This window comes from Aythya ferina (assembly GCF_964211825.1).
Source record: "Aythya ferina genome assembly, chromosome: 2".
NCBI lineage: Eukaryota > Metazoa > Chordata > Aves > Anseriformes > Anatidae > Aythya > Aythya ferina.
The window spans coordinates 18,704,693-18,727,075 of NC_140297.1; the positions used below are offsets into that span (position 1 = coordinate 18,704,693).

Genomic DNA, 22,383 nt, shown 5'->3' on the forward strand with positions numbered 1-22,383 from the left:
AAAACATTTAATAGACATAGTAATGGCAGACACAGGTAGCTAATGGTTTAACTTAGCACACTGCACATCTTCTATTACAGAATCACTGCAATGAGTCCATTGGATCCATGCTGATACACCATGTTACAACGGGGTAAAATCCAGCTTCAATGTGACACAACATCTAAAGCACACTGTTTATCAGCTTTTTAGTGGCAGACAGAACGTGCTTCTGTTGAGACAGTATGTACTAAATAATATCTTGCTTCTTGGAAATATATTTTTTTCAGGTACACACAAGATACTCTTTTATAGAAGGAAGAATGTGGTAGGCAATAAATGTGAGTGCACAAGTGCATGCCTGGGAAGGCCCACATTTCACTCTTCCATATATCTGTCATTCACAAACCATGTAAGGACAATAAATGAAACAGAAAAAAACTCTCAGCACTAAGATATGTTGGTACAATTGTTTACCTTCCTTTGGTCTCTTGCTGCAAAACATTTCAGATAAGAAGTGGGTTTTATTTTCTTTCCAAGTCCTAAAACTTCATCTACAATTTGAAGAAATGTGAAAGAAGATGAAGTCTAAAAAAGTTGAACAGGAACACTACTGTTACCTTAGAATATTTTAAGGTAACAGTAGTAGGATCTGTGTTTCAGTTCCATAGTTGGAACTAGTTGTTTCAGGCTGTTTTTCCTAAAGACCTGCCAGCCCACTTTAACGTATCTGACCATGACAGAAAATATTTACATGACCTTTTTGCATGTTGGCTGCTTTGCATACACTGTAAAAAGACAAGATAGGGAAAATTTCTTTAAGATGACTGAATACATTAAAGCTATGCTCAGCTTTAACTTGAAATACAGTTCCCATGGAGTTCCTCTCCCATGAATTAAGCTGAAGATACTGCTGACTTCATTAGGCTTGAGTCATGCCCTAAGGAATCCAAGGGGGCAGTTCCACTGCTAATAAATCACAGACTTCTCTTATAAATCTGTGCTGATTTAACACACCTGTTTTAGTTTCCAGCTCAAAAATAGTAAATAGTAATTAATTACCACCAATGTAATATATGTCTACCTTTACAATTTTAATTTTTCTTTGTAAGTTTTACAGTACATTCCACATACACTTATGAAGTTATTTCTACCATCAGGTGGCAGCAACCAAGCTACTGCCCCTCTCTCTGCAACAATTCTCCTGTGTGTGAAATGGTAATCTCTGAATCTTTCTTTAATGGGCTTTGAGAAACACCTGCAAGAACTGCTGCAAAAGATCAAGGTGTTAATATTATAATCACTAACAGCATTTCCATGGAAGGTAGCAGCAAACTAATCAATCAGACATTAAAATCTATGCCTGCTAAAATGTGGGACCAAAAGGGCTAACAAATAATATTCAAAATATTCCATGGCTGTTTAAGACCTTCCTCATTCTTATCCTTAAGCAGTTGTGCAATTTCTGTACTGCAGTAATTCTTCCAAAGGCAAATGTGAATGTTGGCAGGATCACACATTTCTGCAGAGGCCTTTTCAAGCCATCCGATTTTAGGCACATGTTTGCCAGTGAGGAGCCTACTCATCCTCTGCTCCTCATCCATCTGGCCGGGAGCAGGTGGACCTCCCACAGGAGGTGCCTGCAGCCCACAAGTCATGAAGCTCCGTCCTCCTCCCTGAGTTCTTAAACCCAAATCCTTTTGGTTTTTGGAATCCCTGCTAATACCATATTCTCCCTTAATCCAGCCCTGCACCCTATATTACACAATACATATTTCTCAAAGGGTCCAATCCTGCTGCAGCTGGAGGTTGGTAATCACACCCTGACCTTTGGGGCTGCAACTGATCTTGTCAACCACTCGATCACCGCAGTGGATGCCAGCACCCACTCTTACAAAGGACCAGGACCGTGTTTTGTAAAAATATGCCATATGAGAGAGACTACAAGTAAAAGTATTTGCCAGCCCTCATTTCACTGGGGAGGTAGCAGAGCACACGCTCGCTGCTGCCATAACCTCGCCGGGTGCTTGTCAGGTTCTGCTTCCTTCAGGCGAATTGCAAGTGAAGTCTGTTGAAAGGTTTTGAGCACTGTCCAGGTTTCAGCTGATTCTTGCTCAGACAGTTTTGCTAGATAATTTTTTCCCACAGTTATCATGCTGGAAAAAATCCCAGCTTACAAATAGATGTTTTAAAATACATTTAATTTTCTCTTGCACAGTGAATTAATTTATTTTAATATCTTGCTTTGTCTCCAGGCTGCAGATTGATGAACAAAGTGATGATTTTTGATGGACCTCTTAGCGAAGATCTTCCTTTCAAAAACTGAGGCTGAAATTTTACATGGACCCAGAACTGGAATGCTGCTTTCTGTGTCAATTCCATGTGGCATGCGACAGCCTCCCATGTCAGAGTACTGTGTCCCATTAGATCAGTCCTGACTGACAAAAACATGATGCTAAGGTAGCCAAAATGCATTGCCGCTATTCCTTCTCCAGCTCCATGTTAATTTAGACCACAGTTTAAAACCAAACTGACTCCTATGTAGTTAGTAAAATAGGAAGCTATGGAAGAATTACAATTTCAAAGAGAATATGATCGGTTTTTAAAAATAACAACATTGAGATATTAAGTGCAAAATTAATAAAAATTCACATTAAGTTGGTCATTTTCCTCAATGAAATATGTTGGCTGAAGAGCAAAACATAATTTGTATTTAAATTAGATTAAAATAAAAAAATAATAGAGTTGGAGAGGGAAGTGATTATACATAGCTTGTTTATAATCATGTGAACAGAATTATTTTCTCAATGCTTTTAAAATTCAAGTTATAAACAGTTTCCTGTTTTTTAAAAATAAACCCTGCTCTTGTTCTTCTGGAAGTAAAAACAATCCTAACAGGGTCACACTCTGTAAAGAATCTCAACTGTAACATTTCAGAACATTGCTCATAGTAGTGTTAGCACATGCTGGCAGAAAAGGCTGAAAAAATCACTGTAAAAGAAACACAGAACAATAATCTAAAATTGAACTATTTGAGAATCATTTTTAGATTATCTTTTAAAACAAATTGCTTGCTATCAATAGTTCTTGGAACAATTTGGAACTGACAGATTGTGGGGTGGTGACAGTGTATTACCTCCTATTTGGCTAGTGTGATGATCCCTTAAGCCACACACATAGCTGTGACCCCTCCTGTAACACAAGGGGGGGAAGTCTTATTTTGTTCCAGTTTCAAAATCTAAAAACTCTCCACTCAAATGTTTCATATTACATTCTTTCACTTTTTTTTTTTTCTTTTTTTTTCCCCGTCCGCATTTTGTCTGCTTGTGTTGGGATAAGCCAGAATCTTGTCTCTAGTGTAGGAAAGACGGGCTGAGATGGGATGACTTTCATGGTCTGAAATCATGGCCATTATATAAACCTGTATTCCTTCACGTGACAGTGCTCTGTATGGGCCTGGACAACACAATTTAGTATATGCAGTAGATGTTAAGAATGGATTACTTAACAGCGAGCTTCTGCAGCTCAGGTCCTTTCATCCTAGCAAAAAGATACTGTCCAACCAGAATAAATTCAAGGAAGGTTAGCAATGATTATCAAATGTACGGGATGGTTTCCAGGTGAGGAACACATGATTACAGCAGCAGTTCCTAGCCCGGAGAAGAGATGACCTGAGGGAAATGAGAGAGGCCTACAAAATCAGAGATGGCCTGAGGGAGCAGATAGGGATCTAATGTTTGCTGTCACTTCCAGCACAAGGACAAGGATGCATGACATGAGTTTAAAGCAGATAAGCAAGTACAAAACAAAGAAAAAGAATAGCAATTGTTGGGCAGTAAACCAACAAAACTTACTGCCAAAGTCAGGGCTGCACTGTTGTGGATGCAAAAAAATTACGTGGGTTCAAAGGGAGACTGAACAAATACCTGGAGGAGACATCTCTTGATGGTTATTATATAGACAGAAATCACAACCAGGAAATCCCTATGCTGAAGATAGCTTGAGGCTGGGAGAGTAGTCAAGGGAAGGAGCGTACCTACACATACTTATCCCTCTTCTTACTCTTGCCTTGACTAGCTGCCTATGGTCCTCACTGGGAACAAAATGCAGGGCTGGGTGAACTCTTGGTCTAACCCAGCATGTCCCTTCTTATGTTCCTATCACCTTATTCATACTGACGAGCACATAGAAGACCAGTGTCAGATGTACATACTAATGATAAAAACCTTTTTTCCAGTTCAGCATCTGGGGGAAAAAACACTGCAAAAAGCACTTGTGCACAGCAGGCCACGGCCTTTGATGTCAGTGAAAAGCTCTCCAAAAGCTGTTTATCAATTCTTGGTTTGCATCTGAAACAGAATTTCAGAGCCTGAGGTATTCTATGTGGCCTGAGGATGGACACATGTGCATGCACCAGGTCCCGGTGCCAATGAAACAGTGCTAACTGCCTGCTGAAACCCACGTGGTGAGGCTGGACTGCGAGTTGCACAGAGACCTGCCAAGTCTCAATCCACTTCACATTACCGTGAAGTACAGGTTTTCCAGAAATCCTTAATGTAATATGTGACCTGCTGTGGACTCCCTAGCCAGCAGTGACATATAGGCAACGATGAATCCTCTGCATGTATATTAGACGTGTGCTGTGAGCTTGCTCTTAAAAACACCTCTTAACTAAAAAGTATTGTGCAGGTTGGACAAAATGTTGGTGGTCCAATGGGCTTTGGGAGGGCACCAGTACCACCCCTGAGCTGACTCAGGCAGAGCCTGGCCCCTCTCCACACCCTGATGCTCTGCCCTCCTCCCCGACATCCCACCCTGGTTTCCGCTCATTTGTTGTGTTAGTCATGATGCTCTTGACAGAAACTGTCTTAGCCTGTTGAGGAATAAGTAAAGCACCATGATAAGCTTACACACACGGTGTGATTTACAGCCCAGGCTTTGGTTTATGTCACTCTCTCTGTCGGAAGAGTCTCCAGGAAAGCAGCATTTCAGTTTATTGCCTCTGAGAAGAAACATGCCTTCCTCAGCAATCCGCACGCAAGTTACGCTGTCTCCTCACCGTAGCTTAACTGCCCTCTGGTGTCTTCCCTCAAAAAAACAGCCTGCTCCATCCATCAGCTAGAGCAGTCACAGCAACCACTGTTAGCAGAGGAGCTCCAGCTCACAACTGGGCTCTGTTCGCCCTCAGATACAGGAATAAAAAAGGAGGCATCTGAGTGGCGGCAGCAGAGCTGCACAGCTGAATTTCTGTATCATTCATGTCCCCACAGAGGTGGAAGAGTGCTGCCCTGAAGAAAAGGGCATTTCCATCAACCTATCTGTTCAAATCCTCCTGTACAAATACCAAATCTTTTCTCTAAGAACTGGATCTGTCAGGCAATGATATCTCTAGGTTGCTTCCAACTAGGTCTACCTTTGAAGAAGCAGTGAAGTGACAAAGCCCTTATCTCCTCTCTGAAAATGAGGGCACAGGCCTGTACCAAGCCTGCTGCCACATAGTATGCAGGCTTGGCAAAAAGTATTTGTAATACTGGTTTCAACTGTCAGCATTTCATGTCAGGGTCCGCATCTTTCTCCCTGTTTATCTTGTTCCCAGTACACTTTCAGATACTATGAAAATAATTTCACCATTCCCCCAGGTTAGCCAGTACACCATACTGAGCTCATTTCCAAAACGTACTTTGACATTAAAAATAACATGCTACCTTTTTTAAACCTCAAACTATTTAAAAATTACTTTGAATGTGCAAAGGGAAAGCATGGGCTCAGATGAGAGAGGAGAGGGACTGAAGCAGGGTCTTACCCAGTGATCTCTCCTTGGTTTGGTTTGCTGACCGCACGACGGGAAGGCTCGCCCGCGTGCGGCTGCCCCGTGAAAAGGGAGTCGGAGAATCACCCTCAGACATGGCCTCTAAAGAATCGGCAGACGCTTCAGATAGATGCTCTGTCTGGTCACCCAAATTGGGCTGTGGGCTCTGCGACAGCTTTGGGCTTCTTGTCTGCAAAACAGAGCATTGCGTTATTGGTCAACTGGACCTAGAATATTTGGGGAAAATAACAACAAGAACAACCAAACAAAAAACAAAGAGAAGGAGGAAGAATTCCAAACTTCTTCAAATACTGGTATGCTGAAGGTCACTTCTGTGTAGATTATTTAAGAAAACGGTGTCCTTGGGTATTCTGTTAAGGTTTTTATTGTTATACATTCACGTTGCAAATTTTATTGCTAACAAGGCCCTCAGGACAAAATGTGCTGAAGAGACATATGGTAATGCCATTCCTTGCTGCTCAAACAACTACTACAGCATAGACATGTCTACACACACACACGCATGCACTTACAGAACATGTAAGACCAGAAAGGTTTTCATTGTGTTTTCTTAAATTTGCATTTAAACCCTCAGTGTATGGAAGTACGAAGAGGATGCTAGTATCACAGTAGCATGTCAATGTCATTTAAACCATTTGCAGTTAAATTTATAACAGAGAAAAACTTAAAACATTACTCTTATGTTGCTAAGTCTACTGAAAAAAAAACACTCCACAAAGAAATTTTGTGATGCAGCAGTCATAAGCTATTAATCTCAATATATTCTTGCTGTGGTATCTATGTAAGGTATAGGTCATGCAGCAAGGCCAAATTAGCCATCCAGCATTTCTACGCAAATTCATAAATAATTATTTTGTTTCAAAATCAGAAATGTCTTCATTAACTGACCAAATTAACTACGATTTTTATTGGGCAATCACATTACTAAATCGCTAAACACAGTATCCAAAAAAGCAGACTCTCATAGGAGAGAGAGGGTTTCTTCTGGGCACTTCTACTGACTCTCTATTACTCTAAGATATGTGTAATAAAAACACATTCAATAGGAGATACAATGTACTGAACAATTTTTGCTGACTATAAGTGATATTGTAAGTGCTTTCTACAAGGAGAGGTTGCATGAAGAAATATACTTAGTAATGTTTGCTCTGTTCAGTGAAACTCCCTCCACCAGATTTAATATTACTCTATAAGAATAATTTTCCAGTCTCTCAAGCAAACTCTCTATCACTACGAACTAGAACAGACATTGTACAAGCAGAAATTCAAAGCAAAGCAAGCTCACTCTGTCCCAAAAGTAGTATGCAAATACGAACTTTATAAAGGCCTATAATCAGTACCAGGCACAAGATGTCATAAAATGCCTATGCTTTTCTTTTCTCTATCATTTAAGGTCAGATGTTACTACATTAAACATCCCCTGTATTAAAATCAACTTCAACTCTAGATTTGAAGATGCTGGCAAGATCCAGAAATGTTTTTGCCTCTTTCTAAAAAGCCAAGATGACATATCTTGCTGACATCTGGTTCCTTCAGTGTTTTTTTTTAAAGTGAGATGAGGTGAGCTTGTTTCAGCAATAGCACGGATTACATAATATTCCCTGTGTGACTTTGAATGTATGAAGAACTTTAGCTTTTATTAGATTTTCATTAGCTGGCTATTGAAGCTTGTTGTTGCCAAGTTGTCCAGTTGCTCACAAACTATAATAAATTAGAAATACCTCAAGAGAAAGCTAAATCCTCCAGAACTTTTCACTTCTCAAATGTTAATAATAAAATATTAGGTATTATCCAATGTCCCGCAGTGAAGTTATTCAAGAGCACTGAATTTTTGCAGGAGTTAAAGCTAACAACATTTGTTCTCAGTAAACTAAAGTATGCTTTGAAGTGCCTCTTCCATGGTCAGCACTAGTCTGCAGGTTGTAAATACAGGGACTTGTGCCTGAAAGCTTACAGAGGTGACAAATGACTTGCAAACACAGAAAAAGAATTTGATTACTCAGTATTTCTTCATTCAACTTTCCAAAATGGCTTGGGAACCATCACTGCTGAAATATTTCATTTACACAGGCATACCACAGGAGTACAACCAAGTCAGGTCATTACAGCTTCCTCACTCCTTGTACTACTAATAACTTATCTGTGTGTATCGATTAATAGAAAGTTACAAGGCATATCAGAATGCTCACTTTATAGAAAGACATAACTAAAAAATAAAACCAGATTGAAAAAAAAGAAAAAAGAAAAAAAATAAACAAACACAACAAAATCAACCTGCAAAATATTGTTATATTTAGAATTTGTTGGGAAGGGGATTATTTTTGTTTCTTTAAGAAAAAAATATTCTCAGAATATGAATCAAGCCTATTTTGCTTTGCTTTCTTTTTTTTTTTTTTTTCTTTCAGTTGAATCCTCACATGCCATCTGAGACATGCAGTTGCATACCGCATGTAGTTTATCCACACATACGAACAGGTGCATATTTTAGCAGTTAGGGAATACTCCATTACCACAAGCAACTAGACACAATCTCAGCTGTGCAGTTGACCAGCGTTTCCTGCCAATGCACGGGTGGAGACAACCTCAGCAATGCTATGTTTCTTTGGTTGTCCCTGGGGCAGTTCTTTAGGACCTAACATATGGCATTTGACCCTCCTGGGCTGAAAAAAAAAAAGCACCACTTTTCAGCAGTACTCATTCCACAGCCCCAAAACTGCAACACCATGAAGTGAATTGGACCCTGCCAAAGCAAGGCAGAGGCACATCATGGGTTCTGCTCAGACATGAGGCTCAGACCTCCTCTTAACATGGTATAAATCCATACTATTTCCATGTTTGAAAGTGGAGTTGCATAAATGTAAAACCAATGCAAGCTATTATTGTGATCTACCTATATACAAATACCCGTTGTGAAAGGTTACAAGCTATTTCTCATGCTCAGCTCATGTAACCATTGTATTTCAGGTGTAATTCTGAATTTTAAACAGATTTAAAAAAAAATCCTCAAACAATAACAACAGGGGTTATTCAAATAACACGGATATGAGTATGTATTTGATAAGAAATCAATTTTATTCTTGGCAGCGAGCACTAGGCTTAATGCTACTTAATAAGCAAGCACATTCCTAGTCAGCATTTCTTAACCAGCCCATGAAGTGGGGAGAGGACAAGCAACGTTTATGGAGCCATAAAGAGCAAGGACTTGTAAAGATAGCTGCAGAAAGAGGGGCAGAAACATTCAGCATTACCCAGATCTTGTAGGGAGGGGTGCAATTCGCCTTGTTGACATCAAAATCAAATAAATAAGACAGATGACACGAAGTACTTACTAAATCATACTTTATATATTTTCCCATATGTTTAAATATGTTCACAAACAAAATTAAATATATATATATATATCAAAAACTTAGTATTTCAGAAGTGTCCCTTTAGTCATTTTGGGGTAAGTAGTGTGCAGTACAAGCATTTACAAAATAAATATTCACCATATAGCCCATGTTTCAGGAAACATGAGAACCCAGGCAGAGTCACAGTATGGACGGCTGCCCCTGGAGCAGGGTGGTACCATAACTGCATGTTGCATAGATCCAGTAAAAGCAATGAACTGGACATTACTGTGCCGGGGTGGCTGCCTTTTTAATAAGCCTGCTAGCAAAAAACATACTACTCAAAAGAGAAGAAAGGTCAAGCTGCTCACAGAGAGGTAGAACCACCCAAACCCAAGCCATCTGTAAACAGACACTGCACACATGCATGCAAAACCAATGAAACGCCAGCACTTTCCTAGCCACACCTCTGGGCTAAATGCCCCAAACCAGAAGCAGGCTCAGAAGTATGCACCAGGGCTCTCTTTTTCCCTGTGCCAATACTGTTTAGGCTACAATTTCCTCAGTCAGCAATGGTCTTCTCCCCACAGCTATATGTTGGGAGACATCCCTCTGAACGTTTCTCTGTGCAATGAGCCTGATTTTTTAGCCAGCTGAGTGGAGCTTAACCTATTTCAGGACTTCTCTGATAAAAAGATCTTGTCTCTGCTAACACTGGGTAGGAAACTCAGCAAAAAGGAAAGGCAAAATAAGATGGGAATTCTGGTGAAATCTTAGATATAATTACAGATTTATTTGAGATTACTATTTTATTAAATTTTCTTAGTATGCAAGGATATACATCTCTGTAACCTTTTCAGGGTATATGTTTAAGTGTAACACATGGAGGTAGCAGTTACGGAAGATGTGGTGTTTTCTAACTGCTCTTGGGATTTGATCAAGAATTAAAACCACGGTTAATCATGCCTCACGACTGACGTCTGCCTGCTACAGCTTGTCCGAAGTATGCACTTCTCATGTATCTGCTGTAGTTTTACTGACTCCGAAAAAGATTCAAAAAAAGTCCAGGGCTCTCTGAATTCAGTAACATTTCAAATAATGAGCAGTGAGACCAGAAAGTGCCTGACTAAGGCAAAGTGCCGGCCATACAGCCAGCAGGCACACTAGAGACATCCCTCTTTGAAGGGAGCAAGCTGCTGCTTCTGCTCCCCTGCTCCCATTTGCTTCCATGAACCCCTCATCCTTTGGCCTACCCAGTCCTATTGCTCTGCTCTTCATAACATCCTATGCTCATTTTACAGTTATACTTCATGCTAATCTATATATTCAAATTGTTTTCATTCATTACCTTTCCAAAAAACTCTCCTGAAAATTTGCTTCATGCATTTTCAGACACACACACATACAAAAACGTAGGTTATGGCCCCTAAACCTGAAGAAGGATTTAATTTCATCTCTTGATCAAGAGATGAAATATATTTCCTGTCTCCAGGAACTTCCAGGAACTTTATCTTGACATAAAGTTATCTCTTTAGGAGAAGAATATTATCACACACATCTTCAGAGTTGCCAGCACTCCTGGCAGTGTGCAAATGGTAAACAAAGACATCAAAAAATAGTACAGCCCTAGTAAAATACCTCTTTTTTAAGCATGTGATCTAAAGAACACACTTAACATAGGCAAAACAAAACAAACATTTGAGTGTCTTCTTGACGTTTAAAAAAAAAAAAAAAGGAAGAAGAAAAATTAAAAGAAAAACGGAAACCTGTTTTTCTGGACTTACAGATAAACTATTTCTCCTGTGACTTGTGCCAGAGATGACTACTGGATGTGTGACAGACTGCAAATGTGCATTTAAGCAGGCTGCATTTAACGTATGATGAGTTTATTAGTCTGAATTATTGTCACAGCACATGTGCTCTTATTACCATAACAATAATATTTCTTCATCCCATTTATGTCAGATCCAAATGATGGTTGTCTTAAGGAAGGGCCTGCTTCTCCCAAAGATACAGAGTCTTTGGGTCCTATATGATAACCACTACAAGATTTTACTTGTCTGGATATGCTACTAGGGACATACTGCTGTTGGAGAGAAAATGGGTACTATCCACATGTTCTTACACACCTACATAAAGTTTGTTTTGCCTCTATGCAGTGAATGCATTTGGATACTCCCTCAAACACACACATACAGACACACAGAGGCAATGGGCCGAGCCTCCTGTAAAAGATTTTCACTTGTGAAAAGACAAAATGTCTTTGGTCTGGGAGAACTGGGGTGGGGATGTGATTCAGCAGCTGAATGCAACATAAAACCATTTTCATGACAAGCTCCCTTTTCTCCATGCATTATTTCACTATTATGAGATGGGAAATCCTATGGCGTGTTCCTTTTGGACTCTTTCAGCTGGAAATGGTACCATGCTGAGACAGTGGCCCTGCTCTCGAGGGTTGAAGAGAGTGGGAGGGCAACTGCCCCTCAGCACCATGCATATGCTGTGGGCATTACTTACACAATTGCTGACGCCTGACGAAGCACTAGTGGATGTGTCTGGCTGCAAGATATGTATTTCAAACACAAAATGTAAAAGAAAGCACAGGAGAAGATAACTCAGCCCGCAGCACCAGGAGTCACAGGAAGGTGCTGCACCAAATTCTGGTGATGTTCAGTCCCAGCAATGTGGCATTCCAGCAGGTGGCTAACGTGAGATGCCACACCAAGTGACAGTTTCGCTCCTTTCTGTGAATTTATCTGAAGGCAAAACTCTGCTTATAGCAGGATCTTTATCACCACTCTCTGTATTCACTGATGCTGATCACTGTTTCTTTCAGCTGGCAGATAAAAAACACATCTAATTATGTGTCAGGATCCATCAGCCGTATTTTTAGGCTGGAATGATATCCAAATCATCCGAAAAATCTGCACGTTTTCCCAGGAGCCTTGCTAGCTCCCGTTGGTGGCCAGCTGCGTGCTCCCTGCTGTGGCGAGCCGCCAAAACCCATTTCTGTTAATCCTGAGGCCGGTGAATCAGCGAGCAGGGCGTCCGCAGGCTGCCGACTCCTGCGCTCCCCGCTCAGCACCGTGGCTCACACTTCGGAAGGGTGATCCTCCACGTTAGCAGGGGAATTTTTCATGCAACCCTGTTATAAAGGACTAGCAGGGAGCAACATTTTCAATTTTTGGTTCCTAACTTTAAGCACCCAGATACATTGAAGCCTGCTTTTCTGGAAAGCGGCATTTTTGCAGTAAAGATATTCATTAGGCGCAATAAAAGCTGTAGGTGCTCAGCACTTACACTGCCAGACCTCTTATTCAGATGTTTAATTGGAGGAACTTGCATTTGAAAATGTTGCCCTCAGGAACTCAGCAGCCTGTCTAAGAGCAGCTTAATTGGTCCAGACAAGTCCAGACTGAAATATGCAACATGCTGTGGCATCTCTTGAATACGCAAAATATAAAATACAAAACAGAAAAAAAAAACCCAAGTCATCCCTGCTGAAGCACAGAAATATTTCTCAGTACGTTTCTACCCGAATCCCAGGATTTTTTCTTTTTACAGATGCCAGTCTGAGGTTTTAGGGTGGAAATTAAAGTAAAATGATAGACAAAACAAATAGTCACCCACTGGTAATAAGCAGAAATCACACTGAATGAAAGAAATCTTTCATTTTAAAATAAAGTCATATGTCTCTCTGCTTTATTCTAATGTGATATGAAGTATTTATTTATACGTGATAGCTAAATGTAAGAAGTGACTGATCACCTCACCATTTTTCTCTGCAGAGCCTTCCATGGCCCCATCAATTTTGCTTACAGCAAAATCTGTTCTTTCCCAGTCTCTCTCATATTCTTGCACCATCGCCTCAGTTTATTATTACTTTGTTTAAGTAAGTTATCTGTAAATTTCAGCCTGGACACCAACATTTGTCTTAATTAAAATCTTATGGCAGCTTCAGTTGGAAGCTGTTTCTCTTTTCCCTCCTAAAAACCCTACTGTGAAGCATTCATGGGACAGAATGACCCCTTGTTCCATCCAGGAGGTGGCTGCATTTCATCAGCAGTGGGTGAGGTAACTCCTACCTACATAACCCCCAGAACTGTCATGAGAACGCTCAAGATGAAAAGGGATTATTTAAACAAAAACTGTCATTATGCTGATTAAAGGGGAAAGATCCTTACATGCTTGAAACCACATGCAAAAAGGAAAAAAGAAAAAAAAAAAAAAAAAAAAAGAATAAATACCAGATGCCTAGATGTACCTAGGGGATGGTGTGTTCTGATTCAAGAAATGATTATCTACCCATCCCTTTTCTCCCACACATGTGCCTAGGGAAAACAGGAGGAGGGTCTGTTTTTGTGGTGTCTGTTTCCCAAAGCAAAGGAACATGGTGCGGGCTCCAGCTCAAAGCTGTCCTGGAAAAACCTGTTTTTCTGTGTTCTAAAAGTGAAGGAGTTCTTCATTAACATGCTATTTTAGAAATAACCCAAAAAATAAAAAAGACCTCACTGCTGAGGCTGGTGAGTAGGAGGGATGGGTCTGCTTGTCCCGAGGAGGGGCAGGAGGGATGCTGTGCAAGAGCCGAGCTTCTCAGCCTCCTTGCTGACTTGCCACCATGCCCTTGTGCTCCTTCTTCCCTCCCTCCAGGCCATCTCCTTAGCACACGAGGGAGAAGCCTCCCTGCTCCCCACACCTCTGCCGCTCCCACTGTTCCCTGTGGTCAGCATTTTTATTGGCGCATTTACATTTTCTAAGTCAAAACAAGCCCAGTGGGGAAGTGACAAATCAGGTGCAAATAAAGTTGCTGCACACAGTGCACGCTCAGAGGCCTCCTTCCTTATTATACACGTGTTGGCCTGGCACTTGCATGGTTGTGCTTTTGGCTGAAAAAAAAACCCACGCAGTGGCACATACGTGTCTAAAAGGTGTGTGCATGTTCACTACACCAAGGGAAAAAAACATTACTGTAGCAGACATCCACGTAGCAAGTCATACAGGAATGGAAAAGGTACTCGACAGACCAAGAGCTGAGATACAGGCGACTTCAGAGGTGCAAGCGGTATTTGAGCAAGAGCTCTGAAGAGCTGTGGCCTTATGTCAGCCCCCCCTTACATTGAGATGCAAGGTGCAGCAAAAGGGAAACACTTCCAAATCTGCATGACAGCAGGGGATGATGTCAGGAAAGGAAAGTGCTGCCCCAAGATGCAGAGGCACATGTGAAACATTAACATCTTCTCAATGGAGGCTCTTTTAAATGTTAATTTATATTTTAGCTGGGCCCACTACACTGCTCTCCAGCCATTATCCCATTTGAATCTGCAGCAAGTGTATTCCTTCAACTTAAATTCCCACAAAAAGATCAATTTGCAAGTTGGAAACCAAGCTTTTTTGCATATCAAATACAGAAATATTTGCCCCTGCATTCACAGATCTGTCCTTAACTTTGCAGAAAGACTTTTATCCCTCAACTCTGTTCCAAATGTGTAATAAATACATAAATGAAGTTAGAATTGGGACAGCTGGTAGCGATCACTTATTTATCTAGGACCTCCCACCAAATGTTGGTGGATTTCAAAACATCTATCTAGGACAAGAGCGTGGACTTCATGTCTATCATGCTATTAAAGGAAAAATCAAAATTAAAAAATCATCAAAGGATGCATCACACTCCCATATGCAATTAATCTATATGAATGACACCACTTTCAGAGGGAAAAAGCATGCAGATCCGTATTTATTTGAGAGCACTAGTTGTGATGCAAACCACACACAGTTAAAAGGTAACAAACTCAATCCACAGCAGAGTGCAGAAAAAAGAAAGTACAGTACTAACTCTCTGAGAGGATTCAATTTTCATCAAGTACCTTTGAATGTCAAGTTCTGAATGAAGGGAGACCAACATGCACTGCAAAACCTGTGGATCAAAGAGAGAAAAGAAGGGGAGGGGGAGAGATAATTGTTAACAGGAAAGGAAAAAGGAGAACAATAGAATTAAAAGAGAATAACCTCTACATATTGAAGGTATGAAGAGAAGAGAAGAGAAGAGAAGAGAAGAGAAGAGAAGAGAAGAGAAGAGAAGAGAAGAGAAGAGAAGAGAAGAGAAGAGAAGAGAAGAGAAGAGAAGAGAAGAGAAGAGAAGAGAAGAGAAGAGAAGAGAAGAGAAGAGAAGAGAAGAGAAGAGAAGAGAAGAGAAGAGAAGAGAAGAGAAGAGAAGAGAAGAGAAGAGAAGAGAAGAGAAGAGAAGAGAAGAGAAGAGAAGAGAAGAGAAGAGAAGAGAAGAGAAGAGAAGAGAAGAGAAGAGAAGAGAAGAGAAGAGAAGAGAAGAGAAGAGAAGAGAAGAGAAGAGAAGAGAAGAGAAGAGAAGAGAAGAGAAGAGAAGAGAAGAGAAGAGAGCACTCAAAAATAATAAAGGAAAGGCATATGTGCTAGGGAACATCATGTTCTATCAATAGTTAATATGCAATATTCTCAGAAACTTCGCTGGACTCAGTTCAGAAATGCTACCTATGGAGGTATGTCAAAGAAATGGGAAACGTCTCTGTGATAAAAGAGAATGGGAGAGAGTTTAGCCACACAGATTCAGGCGTGTATCTAGCAACCATATCTGACAAGAAGTGGCAAAATATGCATTCTTCCAAAGCAATGATACAACTCTTGGTTGGAGTTAGCAACAGTCATTGCAATACTGTGTTGGTTTCTCACTTACTACAAAGACATGGAATCCTTTAATCAGAACTTAGAAATATTACATTATTCTTGATGAATCCAATTTACAAAAGAGTAAAATATTAACTATGGTATGATTAAAAAATATTCTCCAGTCATGTCTTTTTACTATTTCACATCCAGTCTTAAAGAATATACACTGTGAAAATGTGCTAAAATGGGTTTAAAGGCCAAAACAAACAAACAAATATCTTTTCCCAATCACATGAATGCGATGAGAATTGGAGGGAAAATTGCCCGCTGATGTTTGAGTCTTTATAGGCAGAGGTCCTATGCTCTCCTTAGTCTACATTTGCCCGCGGGCTGGAGGTGGGGGTAGAAGAGATTTTGTACAGTGCCCTAAACAACCTTCTCTGAGTGCTGGATTCCTCTCCCAGCGAGTGCCAGGCTCCCACGACAACTGCTCCTGCCCCGATCAGAACGTGCAACTATTCGCACCGGGCAAAGGAGCACAACTGCTCTGATAACAAGGACGTTATTGTTAAGGAATCTTACTTAGCAAGTAATTATAATGCCAACATCATAATTAAGAGACTAATTCAAAGAATCTTTTGAATTTTACAAACCTAGGGAATATGAGCATAGGAGAGTTGATTCTTGGGATGAGATATGCGACATACAAGTACACTCAGATTTTTCATGACTTTGTCTATTGGATATTTTGGAAGGGCAGTACCATTTTATTTGAAGTGAACAATAGATCATTTTTCTCCCCATGAGAAATGTATCATTTAGAATTGTTCAAGTAAAATGTGATTTCTACAAATAAGCCATTTATGCAAACAGTACAAATTAAATGTAGCCTTCCGGCAACAACTGGATGGGTTCCAATTCCAAACCACACAGACAAAACAGTCTGTTGCTAATGTTTGAGTAATACTGAAACTGTATTACATTTTTTTCTTTCTTTTATAATGTCACCACCCCACAAACCTAAGAAGTTCTGTCTGACCTTTAATTAAACTACTCTGACTTAAAAAATAAAAAAATAATAATAAAAAAGCTATGGATTTTCGGATTTTCTAAGGACAAAATCCCATCTCAATGCCAAATACACAAGACACACAAAGAACAAAAATTATGCTGCATGTCTGCTGGAGGTTTGGTCTGCATCACATCTCAAGACCACACTTTGGAAGGGACATTACTCTGCAGAATGGCAGAATCAAGTGTTCATCTCTTGCCTTCCTTAAAGCTATTGCATAAAACCAACTTGAGCTACTCAATTTCCTTAAACCCTTTCACCCTAGTGGGGAATTACAATTGCATCCTCTTTCTCTTGACTTTCCTACTCCCAAAGGAAGTGTAACATCCATTCTGACCTAAGGGAGGGTAAGGAAATGAGGATGCTTGAAAGAGTCAGCAGCCCTCCCCACCCCTAATTCAGCGAAAATGCTGCTCTCCCCCTCCTTTTATCATAACAATGTGTTTATTTTAATTCCAAATAGTTGGATGAGGATTCATAGTTAGAATATATAAAACTAGTCCACCTAGATCCAGAAGTTCCTCCCTCCTCTTACCAGAGTTGTTCTGAAATTTGCTGTATGTGATGCAGGACTGAGTGATCAATCTCTGAATAAATACAGTCTGGCAGAAAAAAAAAAAAAAAAAAGAACCACACACAAACACAGAGTGACAACAGTAGTGCAGCAGAAAGATCCACTGACTCCTGCACAAGGTGGCACCAGGAAGCAGAAGAGGCCTCCATAGTGTTATACAGCAAACTTTGGATCACCCAAAGAAGATCTAGGCATGCCCATATTGGAGAAATGTAATCAAGACCATTACTGCAGCCCATGTAAAGACCTTATGAATGAAATTTGAAGACAGTTGGGTCTGACTTCAAACCTTGAAGCATGGCTTCACTTGGAACTTTCCAAAATATTTCTTAACTTTCTATATTCCTTTCCAAACTCAACACCACACCAATGCCTTCATCAGCAGTCTGATGACCTCAAGGGTATTTAAAGAGGGAAACTAGCAATGATCTATTTCTTCCTTTCCTCATAGATTGTGGAATAGCTTTTCTTTTTTTCTTTTTTTTTCCAACTGCAGGCATGCATGTGGATATATATAGTGCACAACGATGGGAAATGAATTCAAAGAGTGCTTTTCGACTTCCAAATGCATCAAGGGTACGGGCTCCTGTGACAATCCCCCATCTGCTTCCCTCGCTGACTCCACCATTGTACCACAAGAGGCATCACAGCAAATAACCCATGTGAGGGGAGAAATAGGAATTTGAAGCAAATCCCACATAAGATTAGAAAACTTTGGATGGGACTCACTAAGAATTAAAGAGCTGTAGAGAACTGAACACTCAGCTAACGTGCTCTGAGCAACCTCTGCTGGCCAGCAGATAAGATCCTGCACCTCCTACTAAATGGAGTTGTGCAGAGCCCATGACTTCACATCTGTACATGACATCCTCAGCTGATTTGAACGATCAGCATTCGGCCAGCTTCACTAGCATGAGGGTGACCTACATGTGGTGGGTCTGTCCCAGTGAGGGGAAGAACGACAGGGGTTTTTGCTATCTGACACCAAAGGGAGGCTCCTACTGAAACTGGTATTAAGTCTTCACGAGCTGTAAATGAAAATAGCCAGAATAGAAGTGGTACCAACTCTTGTCAAGGTTGGGTTAACAGAGAAAGAAACAGATTAATAGAGGCAGGTAGAGACATAAAGGTAATATGGAGAAAATCAAGAAAAGAGCTCAAGTAATTTCTTCTGGTGAAAAGTGGAAAATGTTAGAGGCCAAGGAGGAGAGTGGAAAATGGGGCTCGGACACTGCACACAGCTAATGAATGGTTGCACAGCCCCATTAACTGCAGGTGCGAGCAGGAAGGGATGTTACATGGAGAAAAATGGATTTCAGGAGCCAATCTCTACTGTAATGAGAAAGGTACCAGGGAGAAAGGAAACAGCTGCCAAACATGTTGCTTTTGAACTTTAAACCTAAATGGAGTGAGCAGCGGCCCTGGAAAAAGGTGTAGAAAGCTAAGAGTCATAGGAGGAAAGCAAAGATGCCAGGAATGCAGGGAATGTCATCAAGTGGAGTCCTGAGAAATGTCTGGTGAACACTGCTTGCAAGGTAGTATCCAAAGGGTTAGCATGCAGTAACTTAGGGAGGACAAGGATTAATATCTCGAGGCTGACTGACTGTGTTAGTCATTATTCTGGGCCCTTCAAAACAAGGGTGAACGAACTGTAAGGCTGCCTTGTGGGATCTGCTTGCTAAGCAGATCAAAGGAAAGTATTCACCACTTTAAGCAGGATCAGGCCTGTTGAGCACTGAAATGTTAAGTCTCCAAAGGAAAAAGCAGATGCTTGAGACACTTGTGTTGATGATTTAGTAGGAGACATCTGTCCCCCTGAGTCAGCCTGAAATAATGTCACAGAATGGTGTTGGGAGCGCAATGTGCTCCCACAGCAGGAATGCAGCCCTGCTGGCAGTGCCGATACAATTCAAAGTGCCTTTTCACTGAGGTACTGGCAGTGCTGCAAAAGTGGAGAAATGCTAGGCTTTCCCCCTTCTTTTTTTTTTTTTTTTTTTCTCCCCCAGTCTCTGTAATAGCCACTTGATTTATGCTCCTGTTGGATTTCAAAAAGGAAGTCTTTATAAAGGCAGAATACATTGAACACATTGCGTTTATCACGGATCGCCCAGGAAGATGACACGGCTGCTGAGAGACTGGAAGCGGCTAAAATTAGAGAAATGCATAGGTTTGGTATGAAGCAAAGTTGGGTTAGCCAGGCCATTACGATGCCAATTAGTGTTCCCTAGGCTTACAAGCTCTGGGTGAGATCCTGCAGAGACATGCCATCAGCCGATGCTGGAGGGAAATGATAACGAAAACACAAAGGGCTAGATATGAGTACGTAGATGATGATACATGATGAAACGAGATGCTGACTCACAAGTCCTCTTAAACTACTTGAAACTGAGGGAAGGAAATGAGGATCGACTGCCTATTTCCTGCACACAATGGTTTTGTAGGAGGGGTGCAAGATACTGATATTTTTCAACAATGGGAGAAGTCAGGATTGTGGCTCAGTTGGGCTCAGACCACAGAGGTTGTTCTAACAGTAATTTTAAGTGCACAAATACCTGCCAAAGAATGGAAGAGGTGAAGTCTCATCACATCAAAATACAAAGTAAACGTACAGGATTAACTCCAAGCAACCTGCAAGAAAGCAGTCAGACAACTGCTGAAAAGATGGAGATGGCCAAAGACAAGGGGTCCAAAAGGAAGCACAGAAACAAAAAGACCAGTCAAATGTAAACAAGGAATGTAATCAGAGAGATGAGAACAAAGGAAGAGGGCTGCACAAAACATTAGGACTTCTTATGTTTCAGGATTTACCTTTTCTATCACACTCCACAGCTACAGCATCCCTCTAACTGTGCATGTTCTTTGCCTCCCACTCACTGAACATCACAGCTGAAAATGACATGTGTTAACTTGGCAAACTGTATTTTTGAAAATTTCCAAACAACAAAAAAGTGAAAAAGAATCTCCTCTCCATTGTTGTTTCTTTTTCTCAGTTTTTGTCAAAAAAAAAAAAATCCTAAAAGTTCATGTTTCATTTAATTTTCAGTGATGACTAAAGCTATATATATTATATAAATTTATGTCATATTTAATGAACCTTAAAATAAAACAACTAGAACAAGACAACATTTAAAAAACATATCAAGAGAATTCAGGTCATATTCCAAACCACAATTTGTAGGGATATAAAATTGTTATACCTGTAAAATGGTTTGGTAATCAAAGGGTTCTGAAGTTCTCCAGGGTCATTTATTCTTCCCTCTTTTGCTGTCACTCCACTCATGTGGAAATGTTATAACAAAACACCATGTTGTATCTATACTCCAGGTTACAAGGCTAGTATGAAGGAACAAAATCACTTCACCTGTTCATCTTAAGATGACTTACAGCTTTTTTTATTATTATTTTTTTAAAGCAAGATCCTGTGGGCTATGGTATATTTCAGCCTTGGTTCCATCATGGATTTATGCACATAATTAAGAATATGATAAGTCCACGAGACTATGTAAACAAACTTAGGCATGAACTTATTATTTCTTTGATCTTGGACCAGAATGCTCTTTAACATTGTGTCCTAACACCTTAAGAAATGAGTGCTCATCAGCCCCTTTCCTTGCCACATCATAGATAAAAGCAGTCAAGAACATACACGAAAGAAGTAATTCTTGTATTTATGATGTGTCTTCCCTCTTGTACAGTTATCTGAACATCATTGTGCAAAGTAACAGGAAAAATCAGACTGTTTGGTGCAGGGTGAAAAAAAAAAAAGATGATTGGATCTAGTTTCTTTAAGGTAATCTGAACCTGATTTGAACCCGTGCACCTGAACCTGCATCATTACTTAACAATGCAAAATTCTGTATGTGAAATGCCTACATTGTACAGAGAAGAAAAAAAAAAAAAAAAAAAAGTAGCTGAAAATCTCAAAGTTGGCTGCCTAGTGAGGGATATGAGTCTACAAGGAGGTACCTCCATAAAGAAAACACTGTGCCGCCTACTAATTCTGGTAGGATTTGAGGGGAATTGAGCAACTTTGACTTAAGGGTTCAGCTAGGGGTTTTCAACCACATACATGTCATACCTGAAGAATCTAACAGTTTAAACATTGTTTCACAAAGCTAAATGGCAAGAATGTTCTCTACTATCTTTCTGTAACTGTTTCACAGTCAGAAATGGAGACAATTAGATGAACACCCTATCTTTGTTTCCAATAGTCTGTCTCTCTTATTATTCATTCCTTTCCTCCTATCATTATCATCTCTCCTTGGAATCACATTACATTGCTGAAGATAAACAACAAAAAACTATTATGAATCTTTATAAAAGAATAACGAATCGGTGATGACCTAAGCAGAAAAAGATTTTCATGAGCTGTCTCTAGTATTTTGAAAAGAAAGAATGATAGAAAAAATAGAATGTTTAAAGAACATAGTTGTTTCTCTCTCATTTTTCTGTGGTGTTTTCTCTCATTTTCATTGAAACTTTTTGACCTGGTTATTCCATCACTAGTAGCCATCACTGAAAAACACTGTATGGTGAATGCAATGGCAACTGATGGTCTACTGAGAAAACCATCCTCTGAAATGCTGGAAAATGTATGGTTTTGTCATCTGCCATTGACCTGATTTAATTGTAACAATTCTTTTATACATGTTTTTTTTCTTTTTTACTTCATTTTGGCCTTCACTATTGACTAAATGTACATGATTTTCTAAGTTGTGATCAATTCATCCAATTAAAACTTATAAAAGCTATTCAAAGTGATGAACATTTGCATTATTTTTTATTGAAAATGACAAGGTTAACGAAGTTGCTCCCTCCTCTCCTCCCCCCCCCCAAAAAAAGGATAATTAAATGGCAATTATTTAGAAGAAGGCATAATGAAAAACGTGGCTCTACACAAATTTTGTTCTACCTTAAGACTTAATAACACCACATTTTCTAAGAGCTTCATCCCCAC

At 40.1% G+C, this 22,383-nt stretch overlaps 1 protein-coding gene across 21 annotated transcripts in view; it reads right to left on the minus strand.

The window, feature by feature from the left end:
• The window catches only part of KIAA1217, a 377,584-nt gene that overhangs the window by 102,776 nt on the left and 252,425 nt on the right, over positions 1-22,383 (minus strand). For 13 of the 21 annotated variants that reach the window (XR_014689829.1, XR_014689830.1, XM_084510244.1 and 10 more), the window contains 2 exons: positions 14,975-15,055; positions 5,783-5,978 (listed from right to left, as the gene is read on the minus strand). Coding sequence is in view for 19 of the 21 variants with exons in the window: in XM_084510244.1 (XP_084366370.1) it covers positions 5,783-5,978; positions 14,975-15,055 (277 nt within the window). In the remaining 2 variants the exon portion in view is untranslated. Of the gene's footprint in view, positions 1-5,782; positions 5,979-14,974; positions 15,056-22,383 lie in introns of those variants that run through there. The other 8 variants (XM_084510252.1, XM_084510256.1, XM_084510246.1 and 5 more) reach the window with 2 other exon arrangements.